At 50.9% G+C, this 13,250-nt stretch overlaps 1 protein-coding gene across 1 annotated transcript; it reads right to left on the reverse strand.

Annotated features, from left to right (window-relative positions):
- Positions 1-11,390: 11,390 nt before the first annotated feature.
- On the reverse strand, positions 11,391-12,323 carry LOC101879952 (olfactory receptor 14A16-like). The gene has a single exon (XM_005140072.4). The coding sequence runs from the start codon at positions 12,312-12,314 to the stop codon at positions 11,391-11,393; it is 924 nt and encodes a 307-aa protein (XP_005140129.4). The 5' UTR covers positions 12,315-12,323.
- Positions 12,324-13,250: the final 927 nt, after the last annotated feature.

Genomic DNA, 13,250 nt, shown 5'->3' on the forward strand with positions numbered 1-13,250 from the left:
GATGCAATCGGTCCAATTTCATTCAAGCTCAGGTACGTTCAATTTCACATTGACTGTGATTCACAGCAGGTCCCAGGCAACCCTCCAGATCCCAACGCCATCCTGGGCAGGGGACAGAGAGGGGAAGATGAGGAAAGGGAGCAGGACACCGATTCTCCAAGAAAAACAAAGGCAGCAGGACAGGTGAGAGAGGGAAAATGGGACAGGAAGGCAGGACAAAGGCAAAGACAGGCAAAAATAAGAGATGGGGAGCAGGACAGAGCTGGAGGTAAGAAAGCCAGGGCTGGGCAGGAGGACAGAGAGATGGAAGGAAAAAAACACACTGTGCTGTGACTGAGAAATAAGAGTGACAGAGAGCAGGACAGGGTAGTGGTGGTGGGGAGCCCTGAGAGGAAGTATGGCAGAAAAATGGGGGGGACAGGGCAAAGACAGGGAGCAGGACAGAAACAGAGAGAAAATGAGAGGGACTGAGCAGGGCAGAGGTGGAGAAAGAAGGGAAATAAGAGAAAGGCAGCAGAACTAATGGAAAGAGAAAAGAGCAGGGACAGAATGCAAGACAAAGTGATGGAACAGAAAATCCTGATGGGCTTCAGGCTCAAGATGAAGGAATGAAAATAATGGGCACAGCAGGCCAGAATGACAGAGAGAGAAGCAAGAGAGAGCAGGGCAGCACTGGAGGACAAAACCAACTGCTGGGCACCAGGTCAAGAGAGGGAGAAAGAAAAATTCCAGAGCCAGAGTGAAAGAAGGCACAGCCAGCTGGACAGAGAGGGTGAGGAAGAAAGGATGGGACAGGGAATGGGACAGAGAAAGAAAGAAAGAAAGGAAAAAGGGAAAGAAGGACATGAGAAGAATAAAAGGGTAGGGATCTGCACAGAGATGGAGAAAGAAGCAGCAGGGAAAGAGGAAGAGAGGCAAACAGTGGGAGAGGGAGCAGGGCAGAGAGAAGTAAGGACTACGGGATTGACAGAGATCATCAAAAGACGTGGTGGGTAGAGGAAAGGTGAGTGGGTAAAAAACAAATAGGGGCAGGGAGAGCTTGCTAGCAACACCAAACTGTGTGGTTCGGTCGATACACTGGAGGGAAGGAATGCCATCCAGAGGGACCCTGACACGCCTGAGAGGTGGCCAATGACAACCTCATGAAGTTCAACCAAGCCAAATGCAAGCTCCTACACCTGCGTCAGAGCAATCCCAGCAATCCCAGCTACAGGTTGGGCAGACAGGAGACTCAGAGCAGCCCTGTCCAGAAGGACTTGAGGGTGTCAGTCAATGAGAAAATGAACATGACTGTGTGCTCACAGCCCAGAAAGCAACCGTGTCCTGGGCTGCATCAAAAGGAGTGTGACTAGCAGGGCGAAGGAGGTGATCCTGCCCCTCTGCTCTGCTCTTCTGAGACCCCACTTGCAGCACTGGGTGCAGTTCTGGTGTTCCCAACATAAAAAGGACACGGAGCTGTTGGAACAAGTCCAGAGCAGGACACGAGAACGATCAGGGGCTGGAGCAGCTCCTGTATGGAGACAGGCTGAGAACACTGGGGTCTTCAGCCTAGAGAAGAGAAGGCTGCATGGAGACCTCAGAGCAGCTTCCAGTGTCTGAAGGGGGCCTATAAGGATGTGGGAGAGCAACTCTTCATCAGGGACCAGAGTGACAGGATAAGGGGTGATGGGTTCAAACCGAAACAGGGGAAGTTTAGGTTGGATATAAGGAAGAAGTTCTTCCCTGTGAGGGTGGTGAGGGGCTGGCACAGGCTGCCAAAGGAACTTGGGAATGCTCCATCCCTGGCACTGTTCAAGGCCAGCCTGGACAGAGCCTTGGGTGACATGGTTTAATGTGAGGTGTTCCTGCCCATGGCACAGGCTTGGAACTGGATGATCTGAACATCCTTTCCAACCCTAACTATTCTAGGATTCTAAAACCAGAGCAACAAACAAGACCAACAACTAAGAGAAAGAGAAGTGCAGGAGCAACGAGCAGCTCAGAGGGATGGAGAAAGAAAGAGAAGCATCAGAAGCCCTGCAGAGTGATGGAGGAAGGGTCTGGGAGCAGCAGACACAGCCAGAGAGAGGAGAAGTAGGCAGGGAGAAAGACAGAGACGGTGGGATACAGAATGAGCTGCAAGCAGGAGAAGGGGCTGGTAGAGAGACAGAGAAAGAAGGACTTGGAGAAGAGAGGGACGTGGAGGACAGCACAGGAATAGAAGAGAGGTCTGGGGAAGGGAGACAATGACAGCAAGGGGAAAGGGAGCGGGAGCTTGGAGAGATGAGAGGCAGACACGGCCCCAAGGGCCGGGCACTCACCACAGCTCCCGCTCTCCGTCCTGCCAGGTAACCTCTTCAGCCCAGGCCCTTCTTTCTCTGCCTCTCTGTGCTCTCCCCTTTCCTCCTGTGCAGGCCCAGGGCCAGCTGCAGGCCGCAGGCCGGGCTGGGGCAGCTCTCGGCGCTCTGGCAGTCGGGGTGCCCGGTGCCTGTGCCCACAGCGGGGCTGTCTCCATCTCCACAGGGGCTCGCTCACCTCAGCGCTGGCCCCGGCCCTCCCCTCAGCACAACCTGCAAGCCCCAGCACCAACATGGCCGCCGGCAGCCCCAGCACTACAGCTCCCAGCATGCCCCGGGGCGCTCCTCCTGCTGCCAGGCCCTGCTGGGCCACCGTCCCCTGGCCATAGGCCAGAGGGAGCAGGAGAAGGGCAGGAGCCGGAGAGGTGAGGAGCTCACCTGTGGGCTGGGGCTGTGCTGGGGTTGGTCCATGTCCCGTCTGCTTCTGCCCCACTTGTCAGCACAACCAAACATCTGCTTGTGTCCCTGACCAGTAGAGCTGAGCATCTGCTTTTGTCCCTTACCAGTAGAGCTGAGCATCTGCTTTTGTCCCTCATCAGTAGAACTAAGCATCTGCTTCTCCCCCTCATCAGTAGTCGATGCCTTGGCATGTTAAGTACTTAAGAAAGACAATACTTTTATTTAAGCAAAGGAATTCCTTTAACCCCCTGTCGTGGTTTAAACCAAGTCCCCCAACTCCCGGAGAGTGAGGAAGGAAAATCCAAAGAATGTAGCCCCCACGGATTGAGATAAGAACGGTTTAATTGCTAAGGCATAACACAATAATAATGACACAGCCAATAACAAGTGAAAAGAATACAACACCTCACCAGCCACTGACCCATAACTCACTCCACCCTGCCCAGCCGAGCACCGCGTGCTCCCTCCTCCATTTTCCTCTCGAGCTCCATCCCTCCTGCTCTCTCTCTCCCAGTTGCATCCTGGGCATCACGTGCTATGGTATGGAATACCTCATTGGCTAGCCTGGGTCAGGTGTGCTGTCTCTCCTTCCTCCCAGCCTCCCCTCCTCCACCTGGCTGGAGCATGTGCTCAGATAAAGCCTTGAACACAAACACCCCCAAAACATACTTGTTATCAGCAACTGTTCCCAGCCCAGAACTCAAACCACAGAACTGCACCAGGTACAAGAAGGACACAAATGACTGCTACGGATGAACCCAGGACACCTAGGTAGGAAACTAGGGTTTGGATTAGTTGGGCCTTTTGTCTGGATACCCAATAACCATTCAGTCCAGAAAAGTTAATGATTCCACTGTCCACTGGATACATTCTTCCTTTGTTTCTGTAGCAATTAATAGCTCATCCACATACTGTAACAGAGTCCCCATCTGAGCAGTGGCTTCCATGATCCTAGTTCTTGTGCTGATGTCCAGAAATTGCTGGACTGTTTTAAATCCTTTAGGTAATACCATCCAAGTTAATTGAGTTTCCCTTCCTGTGTCAGGATTTTCCCATTCAAAATCAAATAAAGTTTGTCTTTCTTTGGCCAATGGTAAGCAAAAGAAAGCATCCTTTAAATCCAGGATGGCAAAACATTTCTGATTATAGTTCAATTTAGTCAATAAATCATACAGATTAGCTACTACTGGACAAATATCCTCTGCAGTTTTGTTGACTGCTCTGAGATCTTGAACCAGTCTGCAACTTTTATCATCCTATTTCTTTACTGTCCAGAATATTATATTCCAATTCACATTCAATTAATAATATATATTTTAAAATTTATCAATGACTTTTTTTTTAAATTCCCTTTGATCTTCTAATTCTCAGGGATATTGTTTTATTCTACTTGGGCAGACCTCCCTTTTTATTTCCACTTTAACAGGCAAAGCATTTTTCACCTTACCTGGAACTTCAGATGCCCATACTCCCAGATACACCTGATTAAGAATTTCTTCTATTTCAGGGAGGTTCTCATGTTTGCTTTTCTGTTGAATTAAAGCTAAACACAAAACTGCAATTAACTGTTTGTTTTTAACTCTAAATTCCATTCTGCCTTCTTTAAATGTTGCTTCTCACCTTAATCAAGATTTTAGAGAATTTGGCATGCATAAAAATTTATGCATTCCTATTTGTTTTCCCAATTTGTACTTTAAGGGTTTCAGAAAGATGCCTCGGGTCCTTTGTGGTTGGTTGGTTGTTTTTCTCTTTTTCTTGGTGCCCAGCAGCTCCCACATCTGTAACAAATTCTTCTTTTCTCTCAGATTTAACACTGAATAAGTTGCTCCTCTATCCACTAAAATTCCACTTTATGTCCTCTAGTTCCTACTTTTACTTTAACCAGTGGATCTGCCAGGGTAGATTCCCCAGGTCCCTGTCAGTCTGGTTCCAATTCAGTCACTGCAGCCACACCATGGCACTACCCCCCCCAAGGGCAGTCTCACTTCCAGCATCCAAACTCTCCCCCCCAGTTTCAAAGCAACCACCGCAGCTGTGGCTATAGCACGACCCAGCTTTGCCTTTCCTACCTGTTCCCGATTCCTATACGCTCTCCATGCTTCCTCCTGTCCACATTTATTCAACAACCCCTCAGTCCCGTCCGTGAACGTCTGTTCCCACTTGTCTGCCTGCCCCAGCACCCATCCCATGCTCAAACACAGGAGCTGTGTGAGCTCCCCTCCTTTCCCCCTTGGTTTTCCTTTTTTCCCCTCCCAGTTGCTCACCCTGCTCTGCAGGGGCTGCAGATGCCTCTGCAACAGCACTGCTCGTTCAACCCTTTCTGAACCGGGAATGTGCATCTACCACTTGGTGCCAGTGCCGGGATCTCTTGCTCCTTATGAATATCAGATAGGACAGATGCAGAGGGTGCTCCTCTCGCAGGTACCTGTGATAGATAATTTTCCAGCCTATCTTCGTGATTATTGTTTTTAACTCTAAACATCTTTCCCCAGTGTCACAGCTGAACAACAGCTCTCCATCCATCTTAACTTTCAGGTTTTCCCTGTCCTTTTCCAAAGCCAAAATTAAGGGATCTGGCGGAGCTGTATTAATTTTGCATTGCGTCTGTCACTCCATGTGGTCTCTTAAAGTGAGGAACATATCGGCATACATTACTTCATGCCATTTTCCTTGCAGCCTCAAAACAACATTCATTGTAACAATGTATTATAGTTCAGGTTCCATTTTTAGGCCATTTTTCCTGATCTTCCAAAGTATACAAAGGCCACCATCGGTTACAAAATTTTACTAACATTTTCTTATTTCCCGAGCCCCCAGGAGACCCTCCCAGTTCTTTCCAGTGTGCCAACATGCACCCTAAAGGACTCTTGTTCATGATCTCTTCACTCTGCTGATTTTCCATTATCAATCTCTCACTCACACACACTAAGGATCCCACAGACACACTCCACACAGTTACAACACTTGAAACAGAGACTAAAATTCTATCAAACAAACCACAGTTAATAACACAGTTATAACATCCTGTCACCAATACCAAAATCACAAGACCAAAATCCTTAATGTCACAAGCCACAACAAGATCCAAAACCATTTCCCAGACACCCCCTGCATCTTGCAGGACCCAAACCACAAGAACACCTGCTTCCTGTGGGTATATCCCAAACGGACGCTAGCAGCCGGGTATACGCCTTTGCCTACAAGATTTCCTATCTGGATTTACGGAAGGCTTCCAAACCTTGCGTACGCTTACCAAACCAACCCAATTACCAATGTAGTCTTTATGCAAGCTGCCCCCTGCACCTTACAGACTATAGAAAAGAAAAGAATACCTTTGATGAAGATGGTCCTTGTCTGCTCCCGCAGTGATCCCAATGAGTGGAGGGGAGCCCTGTCCTCAGCGGGTCCTGCAGCCGAGCAGAGAGGCTCCCATCTGGGGTGACAAATGGATACGGAGGCAACTGCAGGAACAAACTTGCCAACACAGTTTTCAAGCTGACAAGTAGGTATTCTTTATTGCTGCACCGGCAGACACAGGGGATAACTCCTCCTAACGTGTGTCTCCCTATTGCTACACAAGCCATCCTTATATAGTCCCTGGGCACACATACATATTCATGAGGCTACGTATGGATTACATCATTTTCCAGAAAGCTCCCCGCATGCGTACAGAACTGTGGTGGTGTCTCTGCGGGGTGTTTACTTCTTCCAACAATCTTCATCACTTCTGGCAGCCTTTGAAGCACGCGCAGTAGATGCTCATACCAGTTTAATTGGTTCACTAGCACCAGAGACATAATAATCCCCCTATCCTCCTACTTATCAGTTAGTTTACCCATAGCCCATCCTGGACACCTGCTATTCCCAGATACTCCTTATCCCTGTGTCCTGTTTTTCTAGACTGTTTTTCTTAAGACCACATCAACTATAACGATTGATCTTGTGCCAGGATCTTCTCTATCTGTACTCTATTTTTTTCTATGTATTATGCACCTCAGTAATTTTCCACTGCTACTGTTACAAAGCCATTGAACTTAACATTGCTTAAAACTAATTCTAAAGGTTTATAAATTCCATTTTGTGATTTTGTGTTCCCCTTGTTTCACCTTGGACAACTCTTCAATCATGTTCACAGCCACCTCTTTCTACCCACCTGTGTCTCTAAACCCTTCCTCATGAGATTACCCTGTGCAGGAACAGGACCCCGTGAGGTGCTGCTTGCACCAGGCACGTGGTGCCCGAGTGTATTTGACTGTGTAGGACACTTTTCCTTGCTTCCCCCCATGCTGGAGCTGTGCACAGGAGCTGCAGCATCAGACACCAGATTCAATGGAGAATTCCGGTGTGAGGAGAAGTGGTGCAAGTCCCGGGTGGACGCTGAGAGCAATGTTGGGTGGGGAGGTGAGGAGCGAGGTGCTCAGTGCAGCGCTGGACCTTAAGGGCTGCTTGTCCTGCCTGTGCAGCCTCTGGAAGAGACACTCGGGATCAGTGGCAATGGAACAGGAATTTCTGAACGGAAAAGTGATAAAATAAACCCTTTCAAATCACTTTTATCAGATGCTCTTTGTAATCTCCCTGCACTCAGAAACCTCCAAATTCCCTGGAAGACAATCTGGAAGACTTGACAAAATGCACAGGGTGAGACATGGCTCGTCAGGGTTTAATGAGCCCCATGGTGTATTTGGGCTGAGTCCATGAACCTCAGGTACTGAGAGGAGACTGAAGAAACCTCTCAAGAAGTCCAAGTCAGAAACAAAGCCCCAAGTCCCTTCAGCATTAATGGGCCCCACTGAGGGCTGCTCCTGACAAAGCCGCCCCAGGGACTCATTAAAGCAAGTACCTGTAGGCTGTGATTACAGCAGACAAAGGCAAAGTGCAGGTGTCTGATGCTGAGAACACCCTTGGTGTGTTTGATGAAGCAGAAAGGCCAAGCCCTGAGCACAGCCCTTGGAGAAGTAGAGCCTGAAATGCTGAGAATGAAAGTTCTCCTCCCAGGCCTTGATGAAAGAGGCAAGTGCCATAGGGCAGGGGACAGAGACCTTTTGTTCTCTGGGGCCTTTCAGCCTTGCCAGAATCCTCCCTCATCTCTGCTGCAGGCTGTCCTGCACTGGCCCATGCCTGCACCTCTTTCCCTTCAGGCTGCTGACACCCATCTTGCTTTCCCAGCCAGCTCTCCCCTGGCATTTCTGTCCCTTCAGTCCCATCTCTGCACCCATGGCTGTCTGTGCCTTGAAACACAAAGCCATGGGCTGAGCCAGACTCCCTCTGGGTCACCTCTTGCACCACAAGTCCACCTTTTGACACACATTTCTCTTTCCTAACCTGGAGTCTGAACCTTCCAGGCTGCACTCTGTAGAGGTTTCCTTCTCTTCCTGCTAGCAAGAAAACCTCCATCATCTCTGCAGCCACATTTCCAGTAGTTGCAGGCTGCTACTATAGTGTCAATTCATCAGGTGGAGTGAATATCCCTCCTCAAGCTGATCTAAAGGAGGCTTCTAGAGGAATGGGGGATGCCATCAGGATAGAGAACTGAGCACCATGGGAGAGCAGTGGGAAAAGCCAATGGTCTGAATTGAGAACTTGCTGGCAAGAGCCAACAGGAAAGGTGGTGTCCTTGGGTGCAAGGTATCCCATGCTGTGGGGACAGGGCACCTCATCTGGGACAGCTTCCTGCCTGTAGCCCCCTCTCTGCTGCGCACACCCCACTCTCTGCCCGCACTCACCAGTGTCTCACAGGAGCTTTGCACTTCCCCTGCAGCAGACACCTGACTGCAGGAGGTTCCTGCATTGTCCAGACTCAGGGATAGATCCTGCATTCCAGGCGAGTTTGGGAAGTGCAGGAGAGGGAGACAGGAAGGTCGGCTCATGGGGCAGATGAGCAGTGTTCAGGCACCCCCAGCTCTGGGCATTCCCCATGTGCCACACTGAGGCATGTTCCCATCAGGGAAACTTCTCAGACAGCCTCTGGTGTGTCCAGGGCCTGCAGCCACACTGCAGGAACACCTACTCCTCCTGCACCTACAGACATCAACTGCTCTCCATTGCTGGGCTCTGTCATAGAATCATAGAACAGTTAGGGTTGGAAAGGACATTAAGATCATCCAGTTCCAACCCCCCTGCCACGGGCAGGGACACCTCACATTAAACCATGTCACCCAAGGCTTCGTCCACCTGGCCTTGAACACTGCCAGGGATGGAGCATTCACAACCTCCCTGGGCAACCCATTCCAGTACCTCACCAACCTGACAGTAAAGAATTTCTTCCTTAGATCCAATCTAAACCTCTGCTGTTTAAGTTTGAACCCGTTACCCTTTGTCCTGTCACTAGAGTCCCTAATGAATAGCCCCTCACCAGCATCCCTACAGGCCCCAAGAGAAACCTACAATCTTCTGTCCTGCTTGTAAGGGTTTGTTAAAGCCCTGAACCATCACCTTGCTTCTTGCTGACTTCCCTCCAGCCTCCCTCACCTCCCTGCACTCTGCTCATTGCCACCAGGAACCAACTGAAGAGTCCAGAAGCTCTCAAGGCTTCCTCAGGGGTGACCATGTTTCTCCATTCCCCATTGCTGGATCCATGGAGTGCCAGGTGTGAGGTTCCTGCAGAGGCAGAGATGCCCCTGGGCAGAGCCCTGCTGCCGGGAGGGGTGTGCAGGGCAGAGCTGAGCACACAGCCCATGGGATGGGCTCTGGCAGCACTGAGAGGGAGCAGAGCTGGGCACAGAGCAGCAGCTCCTGGCAGGGACAGCTCCAGGCAGCAGAGCCATGGGCAGGGAGTGGGGGGAAAGTGCAGCCCAGGCCTGGGGAGGCTGCGTTCAGGCAGCTCTCTTGGTGTCTGCCTTCCACTGCAGGTGGCTGCTGGACATGCTCTGCTGGGCACAGTCCTTTGCTTCTCCCCATGAGAGCTCCTTGATCTGCCCTCTGAACCCTGCTGCCCTGCTCTCAGCACAGGACACGTGTTTGTGGGGGTTCTTCAGATCCATTTGCGTGTGAAGGCATCTTACAGGCAGTGCAAGTGTAAGCACAGGACAAATGGGAAAGGACTGATGGACACTGCAGCTCTCCTGGCTCTGCACTAAGCTACAAAGAGCTGAATACTTCTGGCTATTTCAGTACTCTTCCGTTTTTCAGTCATACATAGAATGTTTTATACCCCTAAAAAAAACTTCAGCAGTGTTATACTATTAAATAAATAACACAGATAAAATATGTTAAGGCCATGCTGAGCCTCTCCTGTGCAGCCCTGACTCATCTGGGTCATGAGTACAAGTAGTGAACATTAAAATAATGTTGGATTTCCTCTGACATCCCTTGTGAACATCAGAGCTGGAGAAAACACTGCTTCACTGATAAAATGAGTACCATTCAACCTGGCCTTGAACACTGCCAGATATGGGGCAGCCACAGTCTCTCTGGATACCCTGTGCCAGAGACTCAGCACCCTCACAGGGAAGGAATTCCTCTTAACATCCAAGCTAAATATCCCCTTTTTCAGGTTAAAACCATTCCCCCTTGCCCTGTCACTGCACATGCTTGTAAAATGCCCCTCTCCAGATTTCCTGTCTAGGAATGTGCAGATTGCCAAGATGTCTCCCTGAAGCCTTCTCTTCTCCAGGCTAAACACCTCAAGCTCTCTCAGCCTGTCTTCAGCTAGTTATGAAGATGTGTGGAGGAGTACCCCAGCACTCAAAGAATACTTGTGGCCCTTCAGAAGCCCATTATTGTAGGATCATACGAGAACAGAGGTTGGAAGAGACCCCAGGAGGTCTAAACTCTAACCTGTATGGGACAGGATCAGAGCAAGTAGTTCGATGCTTGATTCCAAGCTAGAAAACCACAAGTCCAGAGATCTCAGGTCCCCATTGGCCTTCTGTTTTCTGGCCTGGACAAGCCTAGCTCCCCAGCCTCTCCCCACAGGCACTGCATGTCCTCAGGGCCCATTGCTAAACCCACTGCTGCTTGCCAATAGCCTTCCTGAATTGGGGATTTAAAACCTAGTTGCAGTATCCCAGAGCATCCCTTCCCTTGTTCTCCTGCTGTGCTCCTGCTCATACAGCCCACGATGCTGCTGTCCTCCCTTGCTGCCAGGGCACAGCTGCCTCCTGTCCAGCTCCTGCCCACACAGACCTTTCCCATGGGCTGCTCCCAGCCAGGCAGCCCCAGCCTGGGCCATTGCAGGGCAGTCCCCTGCAGGGACCCCTGTGTCCCCTGCTCTCCTGCCCAGGACACCCTGAGAGCTCTGCAGCCCCCCCCCATGCCATCCCATCTCCTCACACCAGCACAACAGCTCCGAACCTTGGGCTTCTGAAGAGCTCTTCCTGCTCCAGGCACAGAGCAGCCATGCCAGAGCTGGAGCAGCCAGAAGGCTGCTTTCATTCCCCTTCATTCTTGCCACAGGAGGACACATCACAGAGAAGAAGTTGCTGCAGGATGGTTTATTGTGCTTAAATGGAATGAGAGACCCCCTTGACACCAACTTGTGGGTCAGACAAGATGCATGGATAAATAAATAGCAGGGAATGAAAAATGACATGTCTTTGAAAACAGCATCATCACAAGTGGAAAAAAAAACAGCTGGAAAGCAACAAAGACAGATGTGCCCTGTCACGACCTACATTTGGAGCTCTTTCCATGGTAAAGCAGGCAGTGTGTGGCTGATCAAACACATCCAGTCACCAGCTTCCTCACAGCATCCTTGAGCTCCTGGTTCCTCAGGCTGTAGATGACGGGGTTCACTGCTGGAGGCACCACCGAGTACAGCACTGACACCACCAGATCCAGGGATGGGGAAGAGATGGAGGGGGGCTTCAGGTAAGCAATGGCACCAGTGCTGACAAAGAGGGAGACCACAGCCAGGTGAGGGAGGCACATGGAAAAGGCTTTGTGGCGTCCCTGCTCAGAGGGGATCCTCAGCACAGCCCTGAAGATCTGCACATAGGATACCACAATGAACACAAAACAGACAAATGTTACACAGGCACCAATCTCAAGAAGCCAAATTTTTCTGAGGTAGGAATGTGAACAGGAGAGTTTGAGGATCGGGGGGATTTCACAGAAGAACTGCTCCACAGCATTGCCTCTGCAGAGGGGTAGTGAAAATGTATTGGCTGTGTTCACCAGAGCATTGAGAAACCCAGTGCCCCAGGCAGCTGCTGCCATGTGGACACAAGCTCTGCTGCCCAGCAGGGTCCCATAGTGCAGGGGCTTGCAGATGGCCACATAGCGGTCGTAGGCCATGACAGTGAGGACAAAATACTCAGCTGAAATGAAGAAGAGAAAGAAAAAGAGCTGTGCAGCACAACCTGTGTAGGAGATGGCCCTGGTGTCCCGGAGGGAATTGGCCATGGATTTGGGCACAGTGGTGAGGATGCAGCCCAGGTCCAGCAGGGAGAGGTTGAGCAGGAAGAAGTACATGGGGGTGTGGAGGTGCTGGTCGCAGGCTGTGCTGGTGATGATGAGGCCGTTGCCCAGGAGCGCAGCCAGGGAGATGCCCAGGAAGAGCCAGAAGTGCCAGAGCTGCAGCTCCCGCGTGTGTGCGAATGGCAGGAGGAGGAAGTGGGTGATGGAGCTGCCGTTGGACATCTGCTGCCTCTGGGCATGGGGCACTGTCATGGGAGACACAGGCAGTGATGGGTTAGGACAGGAGGGATGTCAGATACAGAAGTGCAATTTACACATGACTCTGAACACTTTCAGGCTGCTGAGGAAAGGCTGAGAGTGAATTGGTCATGTTTGCCTCTGAGGTTGGTTGGTTTGTTTGTTTTCCCAGTGTCACAGCTGACAAGTGACTTTTTAGGGATAAAATTCCTAAGTTTCTGAAGACAACTGTGAAGAATCTCAGCATGGGACAAACAGAAGGGCTCAAGTGTCTGTGGGTTAGTGCCTACTCAAGGTTGCTGCAGTGTCCATCAGTCTGGTTCTCAGCTGCCCTGCACTTTGTAGAGAGAGTCAGCTCCTTGCCCATCAGAGCATGTCCAGCAGCCACCTGCAGTGGAAGGCAGACACCAAGAGAGCTGCCTGAACGCAGCCTCCCCAGGCCTGGGCTACACTTTCCCCCCACTCCCTGCCCATGGCTCTGCTGCCTGGAGCTGTCCCTGCCAGGAGCTGCTGCTCTGTGCCCAGCTCTGCTCCCTCTCAGTGCTGCCAGAGCCCATCCCATGGGCTGTGTGCTCAGCTCTGCCCTGCACACCCCTCCTGGCAGCAGGGCTCTGCCCAGGGGCATCTCTGCCTGTGCAGGGGCTCAGGAGCAGCTCACACAAGTCCTGACAAGACTCTCGGTGACTCCTCCAAAGCAGAGAAGTGAATTCCCAGCTCCCACTGCCCAACCTGCCCACCAAGAGTAAAAAACATCAGAGCTTAGGATCTTGCCTTCAAAGGCAAACGCTGCCTCAGTGACTTTCAGTAGGACCCTCTGCAAATGTGCTCAGAGTGATGTGGAGCTCTGAGCAACCCTGACCCACACAGCACTCTCTCCATGCACAAGAGCTGCACACCCACATTCACAGCCTGCAGCCAGCA

Source organism: Melopsittacus undulatus, unplaced genomic scaffold (genome assembly GCF_012275295.1).
Source record: "Melopsittacus undulatus isolate bMelUnd1 unplaced genomic scaffold, bMelUnd1.mat.Z mat_scaffold_55_arrow_ctg1, whole genome shotgun sequence".
NCBI classification, from domain to species: domain Eukaryota; kingdom Metazoa; phylum Chordata; class Aves; order Psittaciformes; family Psittaculidae; genus Melopsittacus; species Melopsittacus undulatus.

What these genes read in the sequence shown, in the direction of transcription:
- LOC101879952 (XM_005140072.4), bottom strand. Translation starts at nt 12,314, where the DNA reads ATGTCCAACGGCAGCTCCATCACCCACTTCCTCCTCCTGCCATTCGCA.